The sequence below is a fragment of the Thamnophis sirtalis genome, unplaced genomic scaffold (genome assembly GCF_051295495.1).
Source record: "Thamnophis sirtalis isolate CommonGarterSnake01/CBP01778 unplaced genomic scaffold, rThaSir2_p1.2 scaffold_6, whole genome shotgun sequence".
In the NCBI taxonomy this organism is placed as follows: Eukaryota; Metazoa; Chordata; class Lepidosauria; order Squamata; family Natricidae; genus Thamnophis; species Thamnophis sirtalis.
The window spans coordinates 6,844,096-6,872,041 of NW_028261386.1; the positions used below are offsets into that span (position 1 = coordinate 6,844,096).

Genomic DNA, 27,946 nt, shown 5'->3' on the forward strand with positions numbered 1-27,946 from the left:
TGAAATCGATGAAAAGTGCATTTTTCACATACCATATTTTTTGGATTATGACGCACTTTTCCCCCCAAAAAGAGGGTGAAAATCTGAGTGCGTCTTATACACTGAACGCAGCATTTTTGGCCTCCCAAAACCCCGCCCACTTCACAAAAATGGGCGTGCAGAGGGTTTGGGAGGCCTGCAAAGTGCTCCTGGGGGCTGGAGAGGATCAAAACGAGCAAAAAATGGGCAGTTTTTTTGCTTGCTTTTGTCTCCCCCTCCCCCAAGCCCCCCGGAGCACTCTACAAGCCTCCTAAAGGCTATGCATGCCCCCTTTTGGGGGGGGGGCAAAAAACGGGTTTTTTCCTCATGTTTGCCCCCTCCCCCAGCCCGTAGGAGCACTTTGCAGGCCTCTCAAACTCTCCCCATGCTACGTTTTTCACAAAAAAAATGAGGCGTGCAGAGGGTTTAGGAGGACTGCAGAGTGCAAAAACTTTTTTAAAAAATGTACCTCTTCAAAATTTTGGTGCGTCTTATACTCCGGTGCATCTTATACTCCGAAAAATACGGTCATTTTCACATGGGAAGCATGGGATCCTCTCAGTTTGAGACAAGCAATCTTAAGACTCTTGGTTGCTTTGGACTCCAAAGCAACCAAAAGTCTTAAGATTGCTTGTCTCAAGCTGAGAGGGAGGGGCCTGGTTAAAGTCACATGCAGACCTTCCATAGCTGAGGCTAAACTTGAACTTGAGTTTCTACCCAACTTTTGGAATGAGAGGAAGGAACTGACCTAAAGTTACCACGTCTAAGAGAGGACTTGAACCTGGATCTTCCCAGGCCCAATACATGAACCTTACGTCATACTGATTCTTGAGAGAGAAGGATGGCCGGAAGCACCACCACACATCTCACCAGGAAGATCTTGTTGATGAGGAGGACTAGAACCAGGACTTCCCCATTTCTACTCCTACACTTTTAGCAGTATATCAGACTGTCTCTCGGTCTGAGAATGGCTGCCCCCAAAATGACTCATGGAACTTCTGGGGCTGAAGGTGTATGCCAGGCTTGGAAGCCATCTTCGCCTTTGGGCCTCAAGCCTGCCACATATTCAAGCATGTTCTACTGTGGGGAACTGGGAGGGGGGATTGTATAGAGCACAGGAAATAGGTAGCCAAAATAACATTCCTTCTCAGAGAATCAGTCTTGTCCCTGCACCTGGACTGACATGGATGGGAGGAATCTTCTTTTGGGACAATGATTGATTGGACCATGTGATGAACTTGGGGGTGTTTGTGGCAGAGTCTTGAACTTTCAACTGGGTCAGGAAAACCTAGAAGCTTTCAGGTTCGGGTTTTCCCAGATGTGCCAACATGGTTCTTTTAATAAATTGGAACTTTGAGGAATCTACAGCTTCGGATTCTTTTTTGATTGAGGATGCTACCTGGAACCCTGACAGTGGACTAGAATCAGAGTCCTTCACTTTTCGTCCAAATGCACCAAACTGGCTCTTGTCAACATAAACACAATTAACACAATTTGAGTCCTTGGGAGAAGGGCGGCATATAAATCCAATAAACCTAAACCTAAACTCAATGTGCACTTGCTATAATTTCTTTTCTATTCTGTCCACAAGCGTTCATCCATCCATTCATCCATCCATTCATCCATCCATTCATCCATCCATTCTACCTCAAGACTGAACTCCATCTGTTATTAATCAACCATCCTATACATTATTTTTAACAACCTGCTGCATAGATAACGTAGGTGACACAGCTAATTTTACCTTGTCAGGCATTTCACATCCTCATCTGTAGCCTGGTTGGATGTTCCCATAACCCAGTCGGTCAAATATTCCACCATCTTGTTCCTGGAGTTCAGAATTACAGAGCAAAACGTATGGAAACAACATCTGACAAAATCCAAATTAAAGAGGCTACATGGAACATTTTCCAAATGCTAAATAAAATGCTCCCTTGGAAATCTTACATTGATCCCTCCCTCACCACAGAATCAATACAATTGCATCATTTTCTCTTATAGCAACCATGCCGGTTTTCTACCACTAGCTAAATGCGTTATTAGTAGCTATCCCATCATAAAACGGCCACGCGGCATTAGCAACCAACTGGGGTGATGAGTTCCCTCCCCTCTTGACATGTATGGTTGTGCGACTGTTGTTTACTTTTATTATTTGTATTTTGTTTTTTATGTTCCCCTTTTTCCCCCTTGAATTGTTCGCTGCCCTGAGTCCTCCCGGAGAAGGGCGGCATACAAATAATAAAATTCTATTCTATTCTATTCTATTCTTTGGCTAACATGGAAAAGCTGAGGTGGTTTGCGACTCGCTAGTACATAGACGGGAGCCACTCAAAAACCTTGCAGATCTTGTAGGTGAGTATGGGAAACTGAAGTAAAAAGTCTGTGAAAATATTAGAAGTTGAGTTTAATCTGAAGGAGACTTTATTTTTATTTATTAAAATGTGTTTTTTAACTGTTACTTCTGGGACTTATGGTCCTCTTTGTCTTAACTTCCAAGAATGCTTGTAGTTTTCACTTTCTTCTCTCTACTAAATTTATTTATTGTCGGTCCACTAGTTGGCATGCCCTCAACCGTCACTATTCCAAAATCAAACCTTGTAGGCTCCACTTCAATGCTAACAGGCTGCCATTCTGGAGATGCAACTATAGTTCTTAATAAAGGCTCCAAAAGCTTCCATCAAACCTCTCACCTGAATTTCATTTCTTGGCAGAAGGACAGATCATCTCGTCTCTCCATCATTACCTTCACAAGTTGGCAGAGTTTGGTTTTGATCTGAATTGCATGCACCAGATTCCCGAGGACACGCACGTACCTGTGAGATGATAGAAGGCAGTGATGGCTAATCTTTTTGTCCTTGCGTGCCAAAAACGTGCCCATACCCATAATGCAATGTGCGTGCGACACACCCACCCTGCGCCCTGTTTTGGGGCTAGCAGGCCTCCCGGCAGCCTCCTTGGACCAAAAATGGGGTGCAGGGAGAGTGTGCGATCCCAGCCCCCCCCCCGCCCCCATGCATGTGCATGTGCCTCCCGCGTGCATGGCAGAGACCCGAAAATCAGCTGGCCAGCGGGAGGCATGCGCACATGCGCGGAGGAACTGAGCTGGGCAACAGCTCACATGCCCACAGAGAGGGCTCCACATGCCACCTTTGGCACACGTGACATAGGTTCGCCATCACGGATATAAGGCCTGTCAATTATGAAGCTTCCAAAAACTGCCAACATCACTCTGAGCATCTTCTCCAAAGCCATCACAGGCCAAGAATGAGGATTGGATTTTTCCTAATAAATCAGTATTCCCATGCTGGTACCTGGATTGGGCTATGCTATTGCAGTGGAATCTGAGGCTGGGTTACAGGAAGGTGGGGGCCTTTCCCCCCCAAAAAACGTAAAAGACAAGTCAGCTTTGACTTCCTGATATGCAGAAAGAAGTTGAGAAGGGATCCTCCCTAAACCTTTCATAGGCTTTATCTGATAAATTATGCAGATTGTGCTTTAATCTGGCAAGCTTCCTGTCTATGGGCGGACAGCAATAAAGAAACACTCTGAGCAATTCACGGTGTCATTCTTGGTTCCTTGTGCCTGATAGCTATCTGGAGATTAAGGTAAAGGTAAAGGTTCCCCTCGCACATATGTGCTAGTTGTTCCCGACTCTAGGGGGCAGTGCTCATCTCCTTTTCAAAGCCAAAGAGCCAGCGTTGTACAAAGCCATCTGCATGGTCACGTGGCCGGCATGACTAAATGCCGAAGGCTCATGGAACGCTGTTATCTTCTCACCAAAGTAGTGCCTATTTTTCTACTTGCATTTTTTACATTCTTTCGAACAGATAGGTTGGCAGAAGCTGGGACAAGTAATGGGAGCTCACTCCGTTACACGGTGCTAGGGATTCTAACTGCCGACCTTTCTGATCAACAAGCTCAGCATCTTAGCCACTGAGCCACCATGTCCCTGGAGATTATGAAATTCAACCTATCCACAGGAGATCCAGTTTCAATGCATGGATAGATTTTATCTGTTGAAGTAAGCCATCATAACCATGACTGAAAATATATGAATAGTACAGCACCTAAAAAAAAAAGAAACCACTTTCAATGGTTCCTCTTATCCAAGAAGTAACAATGCTATAGTTCAGTTATGATAGCCTGCGTGTTAACTTTTTAAAAAAAGAAATGGTTGCATATTTGAAAGGATTGCTGCCAAAATTTCCAGATGTTTTTAGGATTTTAATTTTTAGGAGTCTCCTTTCCTCTCACTTGTTCTTTTTTTTTTACTGCAAAGCCTTTGAGAGATTTTTACAAATAGAAATCACACGCGAATAAAGATACAAAAAGGGAAGTAAGATGATAAAAAATAAAACATAAATTAAAACCTTATAAAAAATCATTTCAGGGCTTTTTTTTTTGGTTATGGTTATGATTTTTCAAACACGTAAATTAAGCACAGAAAAGATCTTTGTTTTGTTTCTCAATCTGGAGGGGCTCCACAAAACTGATTTAGGGAAAATACCTGTAGTCTCTTGGTTGTAAGTTACCTATCCTTTCTCTTAGATAGGTTGCCTGTCCTTTCTCTAGGATCTCCTGAATCTGAATCAGCGGCTGAAGAGCATAAGTCAACCAGCCGTGAATCTTACAAACTGGTAGGAGATCAACCCACTCAAGCAGACCAAGGAGATAAGGACCAGGAGAACAAGAACCACGGTGGCTCAGTGGTTAGAGTGCAGTACTGCAGGCTACTTCAGCTGACTGCTAGTTCGGCAGTTCAAATCTCACCGGCTCAAGGTTGACTCATCCTTCCATCCTTCCGAGGTGGGTAAAATGGGGACCCAGATTGTTGGGGGCAATAGGCGGACTCTGTAAACTGCTTAGAGGGGGCTGTAAAGCACTGTGAAGTGGGATCTAAGTCTAAGTGCTGTTGCTATGAGATCAGATTCTGGACGGGATGCTAGCTCCAAGATACAGGGCAACTTTGAAGGACAGAATGAAGGATCCTTTATTCAGGAAGCAATGAGAATGCCTCTGACTCATGCCCACAGCCGGGCCTTTTTAGGAGCAGCTACCAGCATGTTACTCTCTGTTAGACCGGTGCTCTAGGGCAGTGGCCCCCAACCTTTTGGGCACCAGAGACTGGAGCCGTGGAGACAGTTTTTTCTGTGGACCAGAGGGACTATGGTTTCGTCTGCTGCCTGCATCCTATCGATGGGGCTTCGCTTATTCGCGCGGCCTGGTTTCTGCCATGCCATGGGCCAGTGCTGGTCCACAGAGCAGGGATTGGGGACCCTTGTTCTAGAGGACCAATTGGTGGAACTCCGTTGTTTGAATCCTACACTGACAGACTAGTCTTATTTCTCTACTGCTTCCTCATTCACCTTCCGAGATTCACATGATGTCAGCTACTTACCTTCTAGTTCTTCCAAGGTGTCTCTTTTGGCTATGACTTTGGATGGACTCTTCAGGCTCTGAATGCCTGAACTCTCAGCTTCAATCTCCATTGGCACTACCAGCATTGTGCCTAGGGCACAAGGCAAGATCTATGGTATCAGGAGCCATGGTGGTACAGTGGTTAAAAATGCAGTATTGCAGGCTAACTCTGTCCACAGACAGGAGTTAGATCCTGACCGGTTCAGGGTTGACTCAGCCTTCTGTTCTTCCAAGGTCAGTAAAATGAGGACTCAAAATGTTGGGGACAGTGCAATGACTTTGTAAACCACTCAGAGTGTCAGGTCCCATATATCCCTATCGGGATGCTGCCTTTCTGGTGGGGAAAGGGCCTGGACGCATTCCTCAGTTTATGACCTTCTTCCTGGTACCTGTCTATCCTGTGCTTTGATTTACCTTCCTGGGAATATAAGGGGGGAGGGCCATCTGTTTTGTCAGCTCCTGAGCCTCCAGCAAGCGATGTCTAAGAACAACCTCTTATCACCTTCTCAGCCTGCGATTCTCAAACCATTCTTCGCACCTGGGGATTGGCTTATTCAATGTCGGACTGAGGGGAGAGGGTCTCTAAATGTTTTAATCTAATGGGATTGGTCGGGAATCCTCAGATCCTGCTTTCTTTGTCTTGCTATCACTTTCCTTCCAATAAAGGTTTCCTTTTAAAATGCTAAGTGCTTCAAGAGTTCTACTTTCTTAAGCTGAAAGGAGAGGCAAGTCCTTTACAGCACAGAGAGTGCTGTAAAACACTATATGTAGCGGCATATAAGTCTCCTATTGCTATTTTGCCTTCCTGGTATTTTTCCTGGAACTTGGGTGCAACTGCTCAGCCAAGCACTCTACTTGCCCTTTTGTTATCTAAATAACAGTCCCATCATTCAACCAAATTAAGCTTGCTTCTGTGTGATTGTTGGGTCTACAACCGGACACCCTCGCTCTGCTACAAACACACAGGCTACAGGGAGAACCAGAGGAGTGAACTGACTTGCCTAACTAGATTCAGCATCATGGTCTCAATCCTGGCTTGCCCAAGGTGTTCCGAGCTGCCTTCAGTGTGGTTATCAAGCAGGTTCTTCATGATCGCAATAGTCTGCTCCACAAACTGCGTATTGGTATCATTTAACAAGACCTGCACAGGAGCGAAACATGCTGTTGGTTATACACTTCCACCATGTTTCCTTTGAAATTCTTTTAATTTTCTGCTTTGTGGGTTAGCAACGTTTTCGGACCTTGATAAATTTCTGATTAGCCCACCTATGCTGTCAAAACCCATTTGAGAACACAGATATTTTGTACGATTTGGGCATCCCATAAAATCTCAATGGCTAACATATGCTAACTATAATATGTACTTTAACTTCAGCTATAACTTTTTTTTAAAAATAGTATTTCAATGAGCAATGACATCATCTAAACATGATAAAGGCATCGTGTTTACATTTCTTTGGATGGAAAAAAAGACAAAGTGATTGATGTCTATGGAAATTCTCGATCATCCAGGTCACGGGTGTCGCAAAGGTGCTTTTTCCAAAGGCAACTGAATTTTGTTTTTCCTTGAGGAAAAGTGAAGCTTCTTGGATTAGAAACAAAATGTCTTTTAGGAAAAGCAAAGTCCAGATGCCTTTGGAAAAAGCACTGTTGGGACAAAATGATTCATAGCATCTAAATGAAGAAGGTTTATCTAGATATTAAGGATGGAAAACCAGCTAGTACTTCAGGCCAAGTTCTGTTGAGGACAAACTATTCCCCAAAATTAATTTCCTATGTAGAAAGCTCCAGAATCAGTCAATGAACCAATCAACCAATGAATGAATCAGGTTGTCCGTCAGATAAACAAACTGATTCCAAGAGCAAAAGGTGGCTTATATGAACACCCAGTCAGTTATCATGACTGAAGTTATCATGACTCCGAGTTATTGATGTGGCCCGCCAGTGAGGAGATTGGGGAGTAACATGGGTCAATCCTGGGGGCTGGGGAAAGCTCAGATCAGGGTTTTATGTCAGAGGCAGAGAGGGAACTAGACAGCAGTGAGGCAGAGGAATAGCTAGAGCCTGTTCCCAGTGTGCGCATGCGCAGAGCTACCAGAAGACAAGAACAACTAAGAAAGCAGGGTCAACTTGGGAGTAAAGCCACACTTTGGAGGTGATTGGCCCCTCCCATAGGAAACAAAAGAGGAGTGAACGGGGAGTGGGGCTTTTGCAGGAAACAATTTATTCCTTCGGTCGTTTCAAGAGTGAAAAGTTCTGTTTGTGACTATAAGAGACTCTGTGCCAAGTGTTGCCTTGCCCTGCATTTGGAAACTAGTTATCTGGCTGCTCTCCAAGTGAGATAAGGTTCGTGGTGATAAATATTCCTCTGAAAGACTGTTTGTCAAGCCTTGCTGACTGTGAATGAAAGGAATTCAGAGTCGTGTGAATAAAAGAGGTTTTGCCAGGATCAAGACTCTGCTTCATGCTTTTCAAGGAAGCCTAGATCAGAACAGTTATTTTATTTTTAAGCACTGTCCTTATGCCAATAGTCTGTCTTCTAAATACAGGAGTCTGGTAGAAAGGAGTAATCTCAATTTACAACCACAATTTGATCCCAAAATCCCATTCCTAAGCAAAGCAGTTGCTAATTTGAGTTTTGGCCCATTTTACAACCTCCCTTGCCATGGCTGCTAAGTGAATTACTGCAATTGTTAAATGAATCATGCAGCCACGAAGCAAATCAAGCTACCCCACATTCACTCTGCTTGTCAGAAGCCAGCTGGGAAGGTTACAAATGGAAATCAAATGAGCCCCCAGGACAGCGCAACTGCCATAAATATATGCCAGTCGCCAAGCATCGGAATTTTGATCACATGGGAACCGTGGGGATGTTGCAATGGCCCTGAGAGTGAAAATCATCCGTAAGTCACTTTTTTTTTAGTGCCACTGTAACTTTGAACGTCGCTAAACAAATGATTAGAAGTCAAGGACTTCCTGTATGGGAGCTGCTTTGCAAAGACAATTTAAGTGAAACTTTTACCTGTCCTTGCGAGTCGAAGAACTTGCTGATGATGTTCTTTAATTTGTTGAAAAGCGTGGGATAAAGGGTGGGGCTCAGCTCCAGGCCTATGAGGTCCTTAATGTTAGTCCGTATCTGCAGACCCACTTTCTCGTGGGTGCAGACCATCAGGGACAACAAGCGATCCATGAACTTGCTCACAGGAGTCTCGGTGTTGCCGTCAGTCGACAGCATGGAGATCATGGAGCCTTTCCTCTCACTCACGGGGCCCATGGGGGGACTATAGGATGGGAAGGGTGTGTTGCCGCGATACTGCAAGCAAACTCCACCCAGGGCGCACAGAAAACCGGTCATGTTGATCCACTCCTGCAAAGAGTCTGTGTCCGACAGATCAATGGAACCTCCACCGCTGACATGGGACATCCGCCTCTTGACTATGGTCTTGTGCAGACTTTCAGCAACCTGCAGAGAGTGACATACAGGAAGGTGGGTTGAGGACAGCAGCCAGAATTTTATAAGAGCAGAAATGGAAAGATGCGGAATTAAGGAGAAATTTAATTAAACAACCTGGAATTAAGGAGGACAATTAACCAATGGTACACCTGGCCTCCAGAAATCGTGGGCGCTCCATCACTGGAGCTTTTTAAGAAGAGGCTAAGTCACTTTTCTGAAATGGTATCGGTTCTCCTGCTTGAGCAGGGGGCTGGACTAGAAGACCTCCAAGGTCCCTTCCAGCTTCTATTCTATTCTATGTGAGTTCTCACAATGGAACAATGGATGAGAAAAGTGATGGAGTTGGTAGAGTTGGCAAAGCTATGTTTTAATTAAAAAGAACTTAGCCAGTTTTATTTTCATTTTGGAAATTGCTTCTGGTTTCATGCCCAAAACAGAAAAAAACCTGAAACAACTTTCCTGGCAAGACTAAAACTCTGGTCCAGATCGGATTCTGAAACATCCTGGGATGAGTATATATGCCTATTAAGGACTCCCTAGAGAACAAGCAGCTGGCTCAAGGAATGCTTATTCATTGCTCACCATTCTTTTGCTTCGTTTTTTTAAAATCCAGGCATAAGTCACCTCAAGATCCACCACCCTGGGACACATCTATTTGCCGTCATTTGAAAAAAAGAGTATTAGAAGAAGTTGCACTCAAAGAGAAATGGAACTTCCTTTCATTTTTTCAAACGCAAAATGAAATGGGGTTTTCTGGAGTAGCAACACAGAAGACAAAAGATAATGGAAGTTGTAGCAGGAGTGAAGTGCTACCAGTTTGGGCCAGTTTGCCCAAACCAGTAGTAAAAATGCTACTGGTTCGCCCAAGCCGGTAGTTAAAAAAATGCTTTAAAAAGTTTTTTAAAAGTTCCGACGATCAGCTTAAAATGCTTTAAAAAGTTTTTTTTTAAAGTTGACCATGCCCACCTCAGTCACATGACTCCCTACACCAAGCCACGCCTACAGAACTGGTAGGGAAAATTTTTGAATTTCATCACTGAGTTGTAGCCCAACATTTCTAAAGGGAACGTTTCTCTTAATGACCTTGGTCTTACCTGGCCGTCTTCCATCTTAGTCTTTGGATAGTTGAGGATCAATTTTGTAGCCGCCTCCCATTTAAAATGTGTGTCTTCCCAGGCCTGCAACAAACCAGGAAAGATACTGGTTGATCACACGGCATGAACAAAGCCTGAGGCAACAATGGCTGACTGCCAAAACGAACTCTTTTTTTCTAAGGAAAAGAGAAAGCCTACCTCGGTGTTACCTGCTGTTGGATGCTCGATACGCCTGAGCAGGGCCATCACTCTCTTCTGAAGAGCTGTTCTTCCTACAAAGTGATCCAGTCAGAAACTGAGAACATTTTCTCAAGATCTTTTCATTAACAGCAGAAGTGTCTTCTATGAAATAGGTACAGACTTCAACAGACGATTAGGACCGCAGGGGGGGGGGGAAACTGCAACAAGCCTGCCTTCCATGGAGGACTGTACGAACCAGAAGAGGGTTGAGAAAATATCTACATACCCCTCATATCCTGGACATAAGCTGTTTCAACTTCTCCCCTCAGGATGCCCCTATGGGGCATTGCATGTCAAAACAACTAGACACAAAAGACAGTTTTCCTCTCTCATACCATCATTCTGCTGAACATTAATTCCCACAGCACTGATATGCCTAAGGATATCTACCCATGTAGTAAGGCTGTGTTGCTATTATCCTTCTCATCTTTCTTATTACCTACACCTATTGGTATCCTATAACTATCACTTTGTTGGTTGTATATGATTGAATCTCTGATTTATGATTTATCCCTTTGTTGTCTGTATGCATACTGATAGCTTCTGCACTGGAAACAAATTCCTTCTATGTCCAATCACATTTGTTTAATAAAGAATATTCTATTCCTATTCCTAATCTATTCTATTACTAGCCCATTTTTGCTATTCTTTATTCTTTTATTTTATTCTATTCTATTCCCTATTCTATTCTTTCTATTCTATTTCTACTCTATTTCTATTATTTCTATTTTTATTCCATTCTATTCTATGCTATGTTATGCTATTATTTCTATTCTTTCCTACTATTTCTATTATTTCTATTTTTTATTCTATTCTATTCTATGCTATGCTATGCTATTATTTCTATTCTATTTCTACTATTTCTATTATTTCTATTTTTTTATTCTATCTATTCTATTGTTGTTCTACTGTGCTCTGCTATATTCTATTCTATCTGATCCTTTGCTTTTTTTAAAAAGGCAAAACAGATTGAACATTCATGTATACTGTATTGTACATTTTAATACAGTGGTTAAAAAAATAAGCTAATTATAAAAAATTTCAGTTTCAAGGGTATAATTCATACAGACTTTTAAAGATGTGCAACTATATTTCTCAGAAACCTCATTTATGAATGTTCCATCAACTAATCAACTATTTGCTAATAACCTTGAGTTACCACAAGGGAGTCTCTGCCTCTCATGGTCATCATTCATGGCAGCGGTAATTTCGGTCATCCACAAACTCAACCTGATTTTACGACCTTTTCTGAGGTGGTTATTAAGCAAATCACCAGTCAGTAAATAAATCATCCCAGTTATTTATCACATTTATGGTCTTTAAGCAAATATTGCGGTTGTAAAGCAAACCAACCGTTCACTATGGGCAGAGTTTTGCCAAACACTGGAAGTAAATGCTGTTTTTTAGCAAAACTTTTGTGAAACTCAGTGACGTGAGCATATAGCAAACAGCCGTAAATGCACCCAGTTGTTGAATGCCCAAAGTGCAGTCATGTAACTGCGGGGAGGCGGGGGACCATCAGAATTTCAGATCTGAATCTTAAATAACCCCATAACTTCAAATGGTTGCTGAGCGACTGCTCGTAAGTACTTATATGAAATAAGCTCCTGTATTATCATAACTGTGGTGACTCAGACCAAGTGCACATTTTGAAAGTGTGCTTTCAATGTTACATGGAAATCGAAGCAACAGGCATCAAGGCACATGAAACTGCAACTCACCTGTGACTCCAGTTGCAAAGGATTAAGAATTGAAAGAAGCGCCCAATGTTTACCTCCTGAAAATATGGTAAATATACTGAAATCTCTTATGTTTAATATTCTAGGTTTATGCGTATTGCAACGAGACCTCCTCTTACCTGTAGACATCATATTGCTCACAGAAGCAAACTCCATAAAGGTGTTATAGTTGGGCAAGAAGTTGTGAACGGACACCTCATCGACTCCACACCTGATATCTGCTTCCTCACAGAGATGTCGGAAACAGGACATTGCCACAAGCACTGCCTCGGTGTCAGGGCTCCAGAGAGACATATACAAGGCAACCTCCAACTTGGTTTGGGCTTGGCGACATATTGGTGTCCCACTGCAACCGACGGTGCTTTCCTTTGGAGACAAAACATTGGAAAAATTAGCTGCTAGTTGTCCTTGTGGTAGTTTTTCACATACAGTACCATATTTTTCGGAGTATAAGATGCACTGGAGTATAAGACGCACCAAGATTTTGAAGAGACAAATTTAAAAAAAAGTTTTTGCACTCTGCAGACCTCCCAAAAACAGCCTGTTTTTTGGTCAAAAAAAGGCCATACAGCCTTTAGGAGGTTTATAGAGTGCTCCCAGGGGCTGGGGGCAAAAACAAGCAAAAAACCGGCCTGTTTGTCACTCATTTTTGTCCTCCCCAGCCCCCAGTAGCACTCTGGAGCTTCCTAAAGGCTGTGCATGGCCATTTTTGCAAAGGGGATGGGGTTTTAGGAGACCAAAAATGCTGTATTCAGTGTATAAGACACAGCCAGATTTTCACCCTCTTTTTTGAGGAAAAGAGTTCATCTTATACTCCGAAAAATACAGTATTTCAATGCCTAATAAACATTCAGTTAGTCCTCAATATGCAACCATTACCATCCAGTGTTATAATGGCAAGTTACAATGAAAAAAGTAACTTAAAACTGGTCCTCCCACTTATGACCATCGCAGCATCCTCATGGTCACATGATCAACAATTGGACACTTGTCAACCAATAGATATTTATAAAGGCTGCAGCATCTCAAGGTCATGGTGGGGGGGGACGACACCTGATTCACTTAACCACCATATGATTTACTTAACAAATGCAGTGATTTGCTTAATGACCATGGCAGAAAAGGTCATTAAATGGATCTGATTGACTTAACAACCTTCTTGCTTAGCAACAGAAATTCTAGTTACGATTGGGGCCATAAGTCAAGGACTATCAGTTTCTAGAACATTAGATACTCAGTAGTCATGGAATTCCCATCCAAAATAGGTTTTTATCACAAATCCACTAGACCAAAAGGAAGTTTCTTTAATGGAAGAGACTATTATGCTACCAAAAAGCAAACTAGTTTTTTTTCTTTGGATAATTCCCCAATTCACCTGCCTGGGAGTCTGCAGAGGTTGGGATTGCATAGCAGGATTAGTTAAACATTAGAATTTGGAGGAGGCCACTTCTTGAGAATTTTAAAGTAGTTGTCTATACAAGTAGTCCTCGACTTACAACTGAAGCCAAAATTTCTGTTACCAAGCAAGACAGTTGTTAAGTGAGTTTTGCCCCACTGACAACCATTTGTGCCCTAGTTCTTAAGTGAATCACTGTTAAGTTAGTAACAAGATTCTTAAATGAACCTGGTTCCCCCTCCCTGTATAATTTATTGAACAAGCTACCAAGACTGGATTCAGTCCAAAAAGCATCATGCCAAAAAAAAGTGCAGACCGAACAGGAAGATTTTTATATTCTAACCATAATCTTAAAAATCCCAGGGTGCATGAGAGATAAATCCAGAGCTTTCTAGTCAGGCATATTTTTCAAGGTGATGTTTTTTTCACACGCCACCCAGCCAGCTACTGGTGACACTAAAGACAGCCATGTCCCTACTCGGCAACCTCTGAAAGGACAGGGAGAACTTCTGCAGGAAAAGGCCAAAGCTCAGAAAATAGAATTAGGGCACAGAGTAACAACACTGCACTTATGGATAACAGACCATTCCCTGTAACCCTAAAAGTCACCCCCCCTTTAGAATTTAAATTAAATCAAATTACATTGGTGGTACATCTTCAAAAGAAAAAACGAGGAAGTCCAGTTGCCTCCTTAAAAAGCACCTATGGGGGCAACCATGACTTGGATAACTGAGAATCTCTACAGACTTTCAGAAGACGTGTTTTTTTCCACCTAAGATTTCACGAGGCTGCTAAGAAGCAATCTCTTGGGTAGTGGAAGAAGGAATCAAGTCAAGAAGAGCCGAGGTGGCGCAGTGGTTAGGGTGCAGTACTGCAGGCCACTTCAGCTGACTGTTATCTGCAGTTCAGCGGTTCTAATCTCACCGACTCAAGGTTGACACAGCCTTCCATCCTTCCGAGGTGGGTGAAATGAGGACCCAGACTGTGGGGGCGATATGCTGACTCTGTAAACCACTTAGAGAGGGCTGAGAGCCCTATGAAGCGATATATAAGTCTAACTGCTATTGCTATAAGAAAGGTTGCCAGTTCCTAAATGGACATAATCTGAGCACATGGACATGCGGGCAGAAAAAGAAAGCTCAGGCACAAGAAGCTAAGTGACTATTAGGCTTGTAACATCACGTACAGGTTAGTCCTCAACTTACAACCTGTTTGCTTAGTGGCCGTTCAAGGCTACATCAGCATGGGGAAAAGTGACTTCTGACCATGTTTCACATTTATGACCACTGAGCATCCCCATGGTCGTGTGATCAAAATTGAGACAATGAATCATATTTATGACATTGGCCATATCCTGGACGGTCATATGATCACCTTTCACTAATTTTTGAGAAGCCAAGTCAATGGGGAAGCCGGATTTTCATGTAACAACCCTGTTAACTAACTTAACAACCACACTGATTCACAAAACTATGGCGAGAAAGATTGTAAAGCTCTTTCTGGCCACAATTTTAAGGGAAAATTCACTTGACAACTGTCTCACTTAGCAACAGAAATGTTTGGGCTCTATTGTAGGTTATAAGTCAAGGAGTGCTTATAGCCCAAGCAAGAAATGTTAGGCTTAAATAGCATTCCATGGGGCCCTTTACTCACCATGCAGAAACTCCCTTTGCCCTTCCTGAGTGGAGCTCCCGGAATGCAGCGCATCATCTCTTCATGGTCAAGAGAAATTTGATTAGCTCCACCCCCAGAGACATCACATCCTACCCCATAAAGGAAGAGAAAAGGGCAGGAACTTCTATCTGATTGCTACAAAGAGAAGGAAGAAGAATTTAAGAGTCATCCAACTTTTGAAAGGAGCGAACAATATCGAAGAAAAATGGAAGGGAAAGAAAGGTGAAACACTTGCAACGTTGAGTAAAAGCAATAGGAATGACACTTGACGGATTGATTTTTTCCCCCCTACTTCACAAAAGAGGAGCCCTCAAATGAGAGGATTGGAAATTTAACACCCACATGAGGGACTCTTTTTCAAGGAACTGGTTCACGAATATTTTGAGAAAAGCCCATACTTGCTGTAATTCTGTGGTAGTCATTTCATATCATCTGAAGCAAATCTGCTGCCAATCCTCTGTGCTTGCATGCAATACATGTAGTCCTCAAGTTACAGCTGTACTGGAGCCCAGAATGATGGTCATAAGTTGTGCTGGTTATTCAAATTCCTCCCCACAAAATCAAACTGGTCCCTGATACAATCAACAAAATGCTTTCTCCTTGGGTGACCACTAATTCCTAAACCAAGAGCTGTCCATAAGGTGCTTTTCAAAAGGCCACAGGACTTCCTTCATGGTTTTTCTCCTGGAAAATATTCTTTTTCAAGATGTTAATTCTGTTTTTTCTGAACTGAAGAAGCTTCTTGGATAAGAAGCGACACGTTTTCAAGGAAAAAAAGCAAGAAAGTCCAGTTGCCTTTTGAAAAGCACCTTTGGGACAACCATGGTCTAGATCAACAATTTCCATAGACAACTAACCCTAGAGCTGTCTACCTGAAGAATTACAGTTGCAAGAAAAATTATGTGAACCCCTTGGGATTACGTGGAGTTTTGCATGAATTGGTCATAAAATGCGCTCTGAATTTCATCTAAGTCACAACAATAGAAAAACACAGTCTGCTGAACATACTACTACACAAACACTAGATGTTGCCATGATTTAATTGAACATAACATGTAAACATTCACAGTGCAGGAAGGAAAAAGTATGTGAACCGTTGGACTTAATAACTGGTTGACCCCCCTTTGGCAGTAATAATCTCAACCAAACGTTTCCTGTAGTTGCAGATCAGACCTGCACAACGATCTGGAGTGATTTTGGACCACTCCTCTTCACAAAACTGTTTCAGTCTAGTAATATTCTTGGGATGTCTGGTGTGAATCGCTCTCTTAAGCTCATGCCACAGCATTTCAATCGGGTTGAGGTCAGGATTCTGACTGGGCCACTCCAGAAGGCATATTCTGTGCTGTTGAAGCCATTTTTTGGTTGAATTACTTGTATGCTTTGGGTCCTTGTCCTGTTGCATCACCCATCCTCTGCGGAGCTTCAGTTAGCGGACAGATGGTCGTACGTTTTCCTGCAAAATGTCTTGATAAACCCTGGAATTCATTTTCCCATCAATGGCAACAATCCGTCCAGGCCCTGAGGCAGCAAAGCAGCCCCAAACCATGATGCTCCCTCCGCCATGTTTTACAGTGGGGATGAGGTTTTGATGTTGGTGTGCTGTGCCTTTTTTTCTCCACACATAGTGTTGTGTGTTTTTCCCAAACAACTCAATTTTGGGTTCATCTGTCCACAGTATATTTTGCCAGTAGTGCTGTGGAACATCCAGGTGCTCTTTTGCAAACTTCAAACGTGCTGCAATATTTTTTTTGGACAGCAATGGCTTCCTCTGTGGTGTCCTCCCATGTCCTCCATTCTTGTTTAATGTTTTCCTTATTGTAGATGTGTCAACATGTGCCAGAGATTTCTGTAGGTCTTTAGCTGACACTCTAGGATTCTTCTTTACCTCATGAAGCATTCTGCGCTGTGCTCTTGCAGTCATTTTTACAGGACAACCACGCCTAGGGAGAGTAGCAACAGTGCTAAACTTTCTCCATTTGTAGACAGTCTGTCTTACTGTGGTCACAGGAACATCAAGGCTTTTGGAGATACTTTTGTAACCCTTTCCAGCTTCATGCAAGTCAACAATTCTTGATCGTAGGTCTTCTGAGAGCTCTTTTCTACATGCTTTCGAACTGCTAGGTTGGCAGAAGCTGGGACAAGTAATGGGAGCTCACTCCGTTAAGTGGCGCTAGGGATTTGAACCGCTGAACTGCCAACTTTTCTGATCAACAAGTTCAGCATCTTAGCCACTGAGCCACCACATCTCTGAAACTGTAAAAGCCTTATAGAAATGGTGAATTAAATGCCCAACAGGATCAAACACCAAGAAACACTAATAGACAGTGTGCTTTATTTAGTACGTGGGATTACTCAAAATACAAACTCCCCCAAGCAGATGTGGAACAAATAAACAGTAGCACTATCTTGAGCAACAAAGGAAATAAAAGGTTTTTAGGAAAAGTTTACATTTTCTTGCCAAGGATATAAAATCTAGTTCACGTTAAGAAAAATGTTATGGTACATTTTCACTTCCTTTACTGAGCAAGAATGCTACAAATAACTGGAGCTAGTCAAATGTTCTTTCCACGCAATTTCCAAGCTTCCAGTAAGTAGAGCAAGCGTAGCAACAACAAGCCTTAACTTCAAGATTTAGGCTTTCCACTTACTTTGTTTTTCAGAAGAAATTTGTTCCTGCAGATCAAAATCTCTCGCAACCACTTGAGGATTTCCGTGCTGCTGACAATCTGGTTGCTCGTTAGCCTCTTGCATATACAAAATAGCATTTGTGAACTTCAGGAACATGGAAATAAAAGAAAACAGACACAATCAGTTTATCAATCAGCGCATTCTGTACTGTCCAAGGCAACATTTTAAGGAACTTGTTCACTGCAATAGTCATGACTAATGTTCCCTCTAAGCTGCGCAGCTGCGCGGACGCGCACGTAACAAGAAACCGCCAAGCAGCAGTTTCCAACTGCCGCGCAGTGTTTTTTAATTTCTTAAAATATGATTTAAAATATTCCCCCTCCCTCCTCTCTCTACACTGAACTCTCTCCTCCAGAGGGTGAAGTCAAGGAAGACTCGGCCCGGAGACCGATGCCACTGCAGAAGGGAGAATTCCCGTTGGTCCTCTGGGGCTTTGTCGGTTCCCGGGAAAATGCGATTCGTTGGTTTGTTGCCTGCATTTCTCTGCACATCCCGTGTTTCTCAGGCATTGTGTCGTCTGAAGGCCCATTCTGGGCTCAGCAACCTTTCTGCGATCCCTTCGCTTTGCAGAGAGAGTGAAGCAGCGTGGAGTTGGACTGCCTGAGCCAAAGGGGTCCACGGGATCTTGAGACTTGATTTTTGAGCAGTACCAATCCATTCCATTCTTTCCTTTCCCTTTCTGTCCTTCTTCTATCTCCCTTTCCTTTTTCCCTTCCTCTTTTCCTTTCCTTTCCTTATTTCCTTTTTCCTTTCTTTTCCCTTCCCTTCGCTTTCCCTCCCTTCTTCATCCTTTCCTTTCTTCTTTCCCATTTCCTTTCCTTTTCTTCTTTTCCATTTCCATTTCCTTTCCTTTCTCTTTTCCTTTCCTTTCTCCTTTCCTTTCTCTTTTCCTTTCCTTTCCTTATTTCCTTTTCCCTTTTTTTTCTTTTCCCTTCCCTTTCCCTCCCTTCTTCATCCTTTACTTTTCTTCTTTCCCATTTCCTTTCCCTCCCTTCCCTTCCTTCCTTCCTGGGGGTCTGAGGGAGAGTTTTCCTCCTTGCCTCCCTCCCCAACATCTGCTCTGATGGCAATTATGGGTAAAAAAATGCAAGTGTCACGCATGAAAATGTGCTGCTCAAACACTATACATTTCCGCACACACTGAAAAAAAAATAGGGAACATTGGTCATGACGACAATGTACTATTTCCCCAATTCTGGACACTCTTGTCTGCCTCCCCTCCAAATCCTACAAACTGCAACAACTACCCCAGGAAAAAACTTAATGTGCTCAATTGCAAATTTTGCAGACCCAAAGCCGGGGCTCAAAGTTCTGAGTAGAAAATAATAATAAAGGTAAAGGTTCCCCTCACACATATATGCTAGTCGTGACTCTAGGGAGCGGTGCTCATCTCCGTTTCAAAGCTGAAGAGCTAGTGCTGTCCAAAAATGTCTCCATGGTCATGTGGCCGGCATGACTCAAGGCCAAAGGCGCATGGAATACTGTTACCTTCCCACCAAAAGTGGTCCCTATTTTTCTACTTGCATTTTTTGTGTGCTTTCGAACTGCTAGGTTGGCAGAAGCTGGGGCAAGTAACGGGAGCTAACTCCGTTACACGACATTAGGGATTTGAACCGCCAAACTGCCAACCTTTCTGATCGACAAGCTCAGAGTCTTTGCAAATGTATAAATGTTTATACAAAACACTAGAAGGAAGCAGTTTCATCCATAATTCACACCAATATGTCAAGGGATTGAGAATTGTTTCTGATAAGTTTAAGAGGTGAAAGCACAAAACATATTCCCTACAAGTTTTGAGTGCCTAAAAGATATCCTGCATTATTTGTTCTTATGAAAAATTGGCAGGAGTAGCCATTAAATAAATATTGGGTGCATATAATTTTGCATATTTTTAATCTCAGAAACTTCCTTGTCAGTACCTTAAGAATGTGACAAGAAAAGGAAAAAGGAGGAGAAAAAAAAGGTAACAGAGGTACTCCCTATTTTTCTTCTACAAGTTTGGAGTTCCTGTGAATCCACATTTGTAACCCTTTTAAAAATTAATTTCACCTCTTAATAGAAATGAAACACAAAAGGAAAGTCTACAAAATATGTTATTTTGGTTAAAAGAAAATAAACACAAACTCGATCCTCAATTAGCATTAAAGCATTCCATGTAATATATAAATACCTACATGAAATTAATTCCGTTGCTAAGCTTGACGTTAAATCTATAGCAACGTACTTTGACATCTTCTCATTTTTAGAACGTAAAGGCTTTTCAGAAATAGGTAACCAGCAAAGCCATACATAGCTGTCCTCATAATATAGCTGTGTGGTATTGCAACTCACATCCCCCAGATCTAAGATGAGCATTCGGGGAGAAAAGTATAATGAAGAACACTACAACTGGTACACAAGTTGGATGGTTTTAGACAGAGAAAAACATATTACAGGTAGTCCTTGACTTTGCAACCATTTGTTTAGTGACTGGTCAAAGTTACAAGGGCAGTGGAAAAGTGAATTATGACAATTTTTCATACTTATGTCTGTTGCAGCATCCCTGTGGTCATGTGATCAAAACTTGGATGCTTGGCAACTGGCATGTATTTATCATGGTTGCAGTGTCCCAGGGGCATGTGGTCATCTTTCTGACAAGCAAAGTCAATGGGGAAGCCAGATTCACTTAGCAACCATGTTAACTAAACAACTGCAGTTGATTCACTTAACAGCTGTGGTAAGAAAGATCTTAAAATGGGGCAAAATCCACTTAACAACTGTCTTGCTTAGCCACAGAAACCTTGGGCTCAATCGTGATCGTAAGTTGAGTACACTTGTTCTAAAACACTGCATTGGTTAGCAAGCAGAATTTCGCCATTGTCCATGAAACATAAGCTTGGTGTGGATCCCAAATATTTTGATGGAGGTCTTATCCCGTGCAAAATTCCAGGATCCTAAGATGTGTTTTTAGTTTTTTGTCTTTAGGGAGATGGGACAGATGTCTATCAGGATCTTCAGGGGGCTGTTCAAAAAACAGCTTCTTTTAACAAATTATCTAATTTAGTTTTGTTTGGGAGATAATCTATGTAACAGGAATGTGTTTATCCCCATCTGAGACTCACCCCAATAGCAACCAGATTCATGATCTAGATCAGTGTTTCTCAACCTTGGCAACTTGAAGATGTCCGGACTTCAACTCCCAGAATTCCCCAGCCAGCGAATGCTGGCTGGGGAATTCTGAGAGTTGAAGTCCGGACATCTTCAAGTTGCCAAGGTTGAGAAACACTGATCTAGAAGTTCCTAGATTCAGCGTAACAGCAGATCTTCAGACTACCCTTCTCTAACCAACACAGCAACTGAATCAATTCCCCAACATCATCACACTTGTCCACTATTTCAACTATATAACTTATAGATTAGGATGCTTCCTGGGCATTGTACTTATTGATCTCTCTGAGGGATTCTCAGAAACTCCAATCTGATCAAAGAATAGCAGGATTGGCATTAATAGACACAGGTTAGCCTTGTAACACAGCTATCTGAAAGCACAAATGGGTGGCAACATTCAAAAGCCCAAAATTCTTTGGGTGCAGACCTCAGAAGAGGCCTTAGAAAGGAAGTAGCTGAGGGGGGGAAATGAAATTGCCTTCTCCATAGTTGTCCCCAAATTGTGGAATGGGTTGCTTCAAAAAGCTCAACTGGCACCCATTTGTTGCTTGTTTTGCAACAAAAAATTTGAAATGGATCCGTGGTACTTTGCAACATATAGCTTAAAAAAAAAAAAAGTTAGGCAGTCCTTTGTTTCGGCACACAAGCTTTTCTCTATGGGGTCTTTGGTGCTCTTGTTACCCAACTAGGTAACATCGTAACATCACCATATGTAGTTTGCTAGTTTGCAGCAAAACCCACTCTCTTCTAAGTACTGATGATGTTACCTAGTTGGCTAACGAAATGTCTGCAAGAAAAGAAACAAGCTCAAAGAGGACCAAGGATCCCACAGTCCATCCTTGAGCTACAAATATTCTCCTCTGCTAATCTTTTACCTGCCATCCTGTTTCGTCTGCTGAATCAATACTGCTTTATTGTCCTGCTAGTCTATGGAAACACCATTTACCTGCAATCAATCTTAATCACTTCAATGGGATGACTAATGACTCAACTGCTGTTTTTCTACGCTTAAGAATTCCAGCTGTGATACAAAGTCCAGGAAAAGGAGTCAGTGGTGAGTCTGAACTGACCTGATTTCCCAGAATGTTTCAATGGGCGCATCAGGGTTCCACAAGTCAATGCTGTCTAATTGATGAAGCACAAGCAAGGCCTGGAAGCATAAACATACAAAAAAGAATTTGCATGAAATAACCCTGGATGGAAAATTTCTGCATCATGGGAATAAAAAGATTAGGCCATCCTTCTTGTCCTGCCCTCAGGCGCTTTAGAGAATAGCTTGACTCCCTCTTCTTTGTGGCAGCCCCTGAGATATTGGAAGACTGCTATCACGTCACCCCCTAGTCCTTCTTTCTATTAAACTAGACATCCCCAGTTCCTGCAACCGTTCCTCATATGTTTTAGCCTCCAGTCCCCTAATCATCTTTGTTGCTCTTCTCTGCACTCTTTCTAGAGTAGTGTTGGCTAACCTTTTTGCCATCATGTGCCAAAACCGGGGGGAACGCTGGGGGGCAAGGGCACGAGCATGCGCACGTGACCCCCCCTCCCTGTTTTTGGCGTGTGATGGCACAGTGGACCCGTTTTTGGCCCTCCCCAGGCTCCAGAGGCTTTCTAGGACCCTGGGGGAGGCCGAAAACAGCCTGCCCTACCCTACCGCGGGCCCTCCGGAGTCTGAAAATGGCCCATTTTCCAACTTCCAGTTTGCGTGTTGGGCCGTTTTTTGCCCTCCGGAGCCTTCTGGAAGCTTCCCTGAAGACTCCAAAGGGTGAAAAACAGCCCAACACACAAACCGGAAGTTTGGGAACGAAGTTCCGGGTTGCCCGTAGGACCCTTTTTCTCCCTCTGGAGGGCAAAAAGTGGCTGAAAATGAAGGCTGAAATCAGCTGGCCAGCGCGCACATGCGCACTGGAGCTGACAGGGCAACACCTCACATGCTCTAAGAAATGGCTCCCTGTACCACCTGTGGCACACGTGCCATAGATTTGCCATCACGGTTCTAGAATCTCAACATCTTCTTCACATCATGGTACATCAAATCTGGATGCAGTATTCCAAATGTGGTCTTAAACTGTAAGTATCAATTCCGTTTCCTTACCTCCATGGCCTCTTGTGCTATTTCTGGCATGCTGGCCTGTGGAACAAGCTGGACGAGGCCTGTTATGAGTTCAGCTGTGCTGCCTTGTGTGTCAGGCCCCTGTTTCTTTGGATTCTGTATGAAAAGACAGAGACGCTGAAGAATTTCTTCATCAGTGAGGATTCCACAAACATGAAAAGAGCTACACAAAATACAGCCAAATTGGTTGAATTGGTTTTTGCATGAGGTTTGTGATTAGTAGGAATCTCTTCAGATACTGTGACTTAAAAGTTGTAATTCAATATAACCTATTGCTGAAACTTGATCAGAATAAATCTGATCTGGAAATCAGAAAAATTAGATGGCTTGAATGTAAAGACTAGGAATAGATATCAGGATCTATATGGAATTGCTGCAATTTGCCTCGGATGGGATGCTACATCAATAATATGTGCCACAAATAAAAAAGAAGTGTTACAAATCAAAAGACAAGTATTACATGTTTTTTAACCTCTATTTCTGAGAATACATATTTGTTCCTTTTGAATTGTTTTGAATCTGGATTATTATTTTGAGTCTTTGCCACAGACTGTTTTAAGAACTTTGTGTGGATCTATAATAGGAGCTGGAATAAATAGGTAGAAATAAAATTGATGCTTGTTTCATTTGGAAAAACAAAGTCTTCCAACATGTGTGAAGTAACTTAGGTTCAATAGATGATTCTACCATTTTCAGCTACAATAACTCTTTCCTGCAACTGTAGATCCGTTGGGACAAACACAAAACAAAAAGACATTTCGTCCAGTACTAAAACAAACCATCCTGTTCCAGATTCTTTCCCCAGAGTCACTTTCCATGAGATGGTGATTGATAACATGATTAATTTCAGATTAGCTGCGGAAGCTAAAACCCAGAACTTTTGGGATCTAGGTTTCAACTGAAACAAAATCTGGAGAGATCCTGGAGCGATTTTACAAGGAGAGGAGGGCTAGGTTGGCGATGGCACCTTTTCTTTTTCTCTCTTATTCTGCAAAGCTTGTGCGCAGCCTACGTGTCTCTCAATCAGTCCAGCACCTTCTCTTCCCTCCCTCTCTTCTTGCCTTCCTCCCAGCAGTTCCTCTGCAGCATAGCATATCTCACTATCATACCCACGGCGGAATGTCAATGCCTTCCCTTCAATTTCTGTCCCTCGAGGTGACTCTCACAGCCCATTACAATTTTCACTGACCAACATACAATGCTTCTCTAGGCGGGGTTCAAAGAAATTTGAACTTTTTCATTAATTTGTATAAAAATTTTCAATTGTTACTGTTTTTCTAATTGTTCCAAGGGTCAAGACTATTTTTATTCAGCACTTTCTGGATTTTGCATACTTTCCAGATCAGGTAGCAACAAATATCAATCTAAAATAGTCATCAAGGTGCTTTAACTTCTGCATGTTAGGTTATGTTTATAAAAAAGTATATTTTTGGCAGAAGGACTGTTTAAAAAAAGCAATTAGATAGATAGATAGATAGATAGATAGATAGATAGATAGATAGATAGATAGATAGAGATAGAGATATAGAGATATAGAGATATAGAGATATAGAGATATAGATAGATATATAGATATAGATAGATATAGATATAGATATAGATAGATATAGATATAAATGGATTTTCACTTACATAGAGTAAGAGTTTTGGGTCAGCGTGGATCAGTTTTACAATAGATAACAACAAAACTTTATAACTTCTGGTTTCAACATCTGTAGGTTTTTCTTTAAACTTCAGGCTTGTCATTTTCTCTTTAAATGTAAGACTCTAAAGAAAAATAAAACCGTTAACAAAGTAATAAATATTCCATACATGGAGCTCGTTTCAAACAGCAGTATATCAATTATTTGTTCTAACACAACTATTGCTGAAATATGAGTTGTACAGCTGATTTTTTTTTTAATCAGTCTTTTTTTCATTGACTTGGAATTTCCATGGAGTCTTCCATGAGCCACGGTGGTGCAGTGGTTAGAAGGCAGTACTGCAGGCTACTTCTGCTGACTGCCGGCTGCCTGTAATTTGGCAGTTCAAATCTCACCAGGCTCAAGCAAGACTCGGCCTTCCATCCTTCCGAGATAGGTAAAATGAGGACCCAAATTGTTGGGGGCAATTTGCTGACTCTGTAAACCATTTAGAGAGGGCTGTAAAGCATTGTAAAGCGGTATATGTCTAAGTGCTATTGCTATTATGATACAATCTCTCTTTAATTCATCCCTTTCATTACCGAAAAGGATTCTGAGGTCACCTGAACAGGCTGAAAATAACAAGTCAGTCCACAACTATACTAACAAAGGCACATAGTATGAAAAATCATTGTATGAGAAACAAGGAGGAAACTAGCAGAGAGTCACAAATGGAAAGGGCCATTGGGTACACCATATCAACCTGCTAAATGCAGAAATTAAAATGTTTCAAAAAGATTGAGAAAGGAAAACCCACCCGTGTCTAGAAACCGACTTCCACTGTTCTGTTGTTTTTATTTGCTAAGACTTTTTCTAAGATTAAATCAGTGCTTTCCAACCTTGAGAATTTCCAGGAATGTGGACTTCCAACTTCCAGATTTCTCATCAACGATCATGCTGGCTGTAGAATTCTGAGAGTTGAAGTCCACTCCTGAAAATTACCATGGTTAGAAAATCCTACCTTATAGTTTAATCCCTCGTACGTTACCAAATTGCCTAGCAATATTCATGCCAATCTGACAGCCAAGGGGTATTTGGCTTCTCTTGGGTTTTCTTGCCTATGATCTGAGAACACAACTATCAGATACTAAGTTCTTTCACCTTGGGTTTTACATTAAGAAAGATCACTGGGGCGGGAAAAGGGAGGATGTTTTTTTTTTAATGGCCACCAAACGGGTACCACTGGATGCAACATTAGAACATCAAAAATGGAACAAGTGCATTTCCCCAAGATTCTGTACCAACTAATTTAACAAAAAGCAAGGCCTCACCGGGGTCATACGGATTGGTGTATGCACACCGGAGCCCTGTAAAGCTTTATGGAGAGTTTCACTGAACATGCTGCGGAGTTCCACAGAGTGACAATAGACAGCATCGATCTTGGGCCACCAATCTAATGCAGACTAGATGAGGAAGAAGACAAAATATCAGTGGAGATTAGACAACAAGAGGATTCCACAGGACACACAGTCTAGTAAGGAATTCACAGTGAAGTGGCTCGTCTATGACTGTGCCACTGCTTCCAGCAGTTTTCCTAAAGCAGGTCACAATGGTTTTGATGGTGACATCATCTTGCATCACAGATATCATAAGGAGGGATGGTTGCTCGGTGGCTTAAAGACACTGGAGAGGGTCTTTGATCCAGCAGTTCAAGTCCTAGCACTGGGTGGCAGAGTGAGCTCCCGTCACGTGCCTCAGCTTCTGCCCACCTAGCAGTTCAAAACATGTGATATTCAAGTAGATAAATAGGTACCACTTCAGTGGGAAAATAATGGCGTTTGGTATAGTAGCATGAATCCAGCTGGTGCCGGACTTTCCCCAATGCGACACCCAAGCATGAGGTGACATCGGTAGAGGAAGAAGCCCAGATCACGCTGCAGAACTTTTCTGAATGTGGCAATAGTCCACCCCATGGTGCACTCTAGATAGTGTGAACTGAATGAATTAGCAATTGTCGGCAGCCAAACAACTATTTTGTACTAATCCAGTAATCCGGTTAATGTAACATCACCATACACTAAATAAATAAATAACAGATATCATAGGCGATATCCTGTCTCTTTCTCTGCCTGATGATACAGTTTACCAGTCCTCTAACACCTTCCTCTTCTGACAAAAAGGATGTAGCTAAGAATAAATTTAGGGAGAGGGTTCAGAATGGATATATTATTCTATTTGTGGCATACTAGAGCCTTTAAAGATCAACATGCTGGCCCAGACAAACTTTATGTATAGCTCCTATCTCCCTCATTCCCATCTTTCTTTCTTGTTAGATTGCCACTAACTTGGGAAATTACCCAGGGATTATAGTAACTTAAAAACTTACGTTTGTAATTATACGATGGAGTGAATTTACCAGCACATAATGAAACGTGGATGGGGAATTCTGTGCCAGGCAAGTCTAGAAAAAACAAGGGGGGTGGGGTTAAGTTTCCTTCATAAACAAATCTGGAAATCCAATGTACAAACCCACCAACATCAGCTGCAAGCAAATGAGCAAAACCATGACAAGGGGGCACCACTGTAAGGCATGAGCCCAGACCCGCCTACAAGGTATTTAGGTATTTAGGTATTTATTGAGATTTATATGCCGCCCTTTTCCCTGAGGGGACTCAGGGCGGCTTACAACCACAAGGAAGGGGAAGTGCAAGGTCAAAACAAACAATATGTGAACAACAAAAAAATAGTAAAAAACCCAACTTTCATTCAACAATCAAACACTCGGGCGGGTAATTAGGAACCTATCCCCAGGCCTGCTGGGAGAGCCAGATCTTGAGGGCTGCGCGGAAGGTCTGGATAGTGGTGAGGGTGCGGATCTCCATGGGGAGCTCGTTCCACAGGGTCGGGGCAGCAACAGAAAAGGCCCTCCTCCGCGTGGTCGCCAGTCGACATTGACTGGCAGATGGGATTCGGAGGAGGCAGGGATTTCATCAATATTTCATCAAAATTTTCAGAAGAATGAACGCTGGACTACAAAGTTCTTGATTCTTCACAAATCCTGGCCAGTTGACTCATTTGTCCAATCCCATGCTCAGGATCAACTTTAGCTAGAGACCCAAAGAGCCACACCCTTACCTTGAAGTGTTGATTATTGTGGGGGTTGATTCGGAAGCAGGACACTAAGCAGTCGATCATGAGGTCTATGTCTGCATTCTGGTTGCCTCTGGAGAAAGGCTTGCTAGGGTTGAAGAGCAGGTTCTTTAAGACAACAAACACAGGTCGTGGTTATTACAATTAGGCAATGTTGGAAGAGGTGGGGAACCAACACAAGGTGGTTGAGCAA

The 27,946-nt window shown here is 42.3% G+C and overlaps 1 protein-coding gene across 4 annotated transcripts in view; it reads right to left on the minus strand.

Moving 5' to 3' along the window:
- Positions 1-27,946, minus strand: part of NF1 (neurofibromin 1) — a 270,036-nt gene that overhangs the window by 194,662 nt on the left and 47,428 nt on the right. For 3 of the 4 annotated variants that reach the window (XM_087717166.1, XM_087717165.1, XM_087717168.1), the window contains exons 10-24: positions 27,739-27,861; positions 26,990-27,064; positions 25,935-26,066; positions 24,614-24,748; positions 22,964-23,077; positions 21,942-22,021; positions 17,685-17,808; positions 15,013-15,168; positions 12,083-12,329; positions 10,183-10,256; positions 9,985-10,068; positions 8,459-8,899; positions 6,438-6,577; positions 2,709-2,831; positions 1,763-1,846 (exon numbers count right to left, since the gene is read on the minus strand). In XM_087717166.1, coding sequence (XP_087573292.1) covers positions 1,763-1,846; positions 2,709-2,831; positions 6,438-6,577; positions 8,459-8,899; positions 9,985-10,068; positions 10,183-10,256; positions 12,083-12,329; positions 15,013-15,168; positions 17,685-17,808; positions 21,942-22,021; positions 22,964-23,077; positions 24,614-24,748; positions 25,935-26,066; positions 26,990-27,064; positions 27,739-27,861 — 2,132 coding nt within the window. The remainder of the gene's footprint in view (positions 1-1,762; positions 1,847-2,708; positions 2,832-6,437; positions 6,578-8,458; positions 8,900-9,984; positions 10,069-10,182; positions 10,257-12,082; positions 12,330-15,012; positions 15,169-17,684; positions 17,809-21,941; positions 22,022-22,963; positions 23,078-24,613; positions 24,749-25,934; positions 26,067-26,989; positions 27,065-27,738; positions 27,862-27,946) is intronic. The other variant, XM_087717167.1, reaches the window with a different exon arrangement.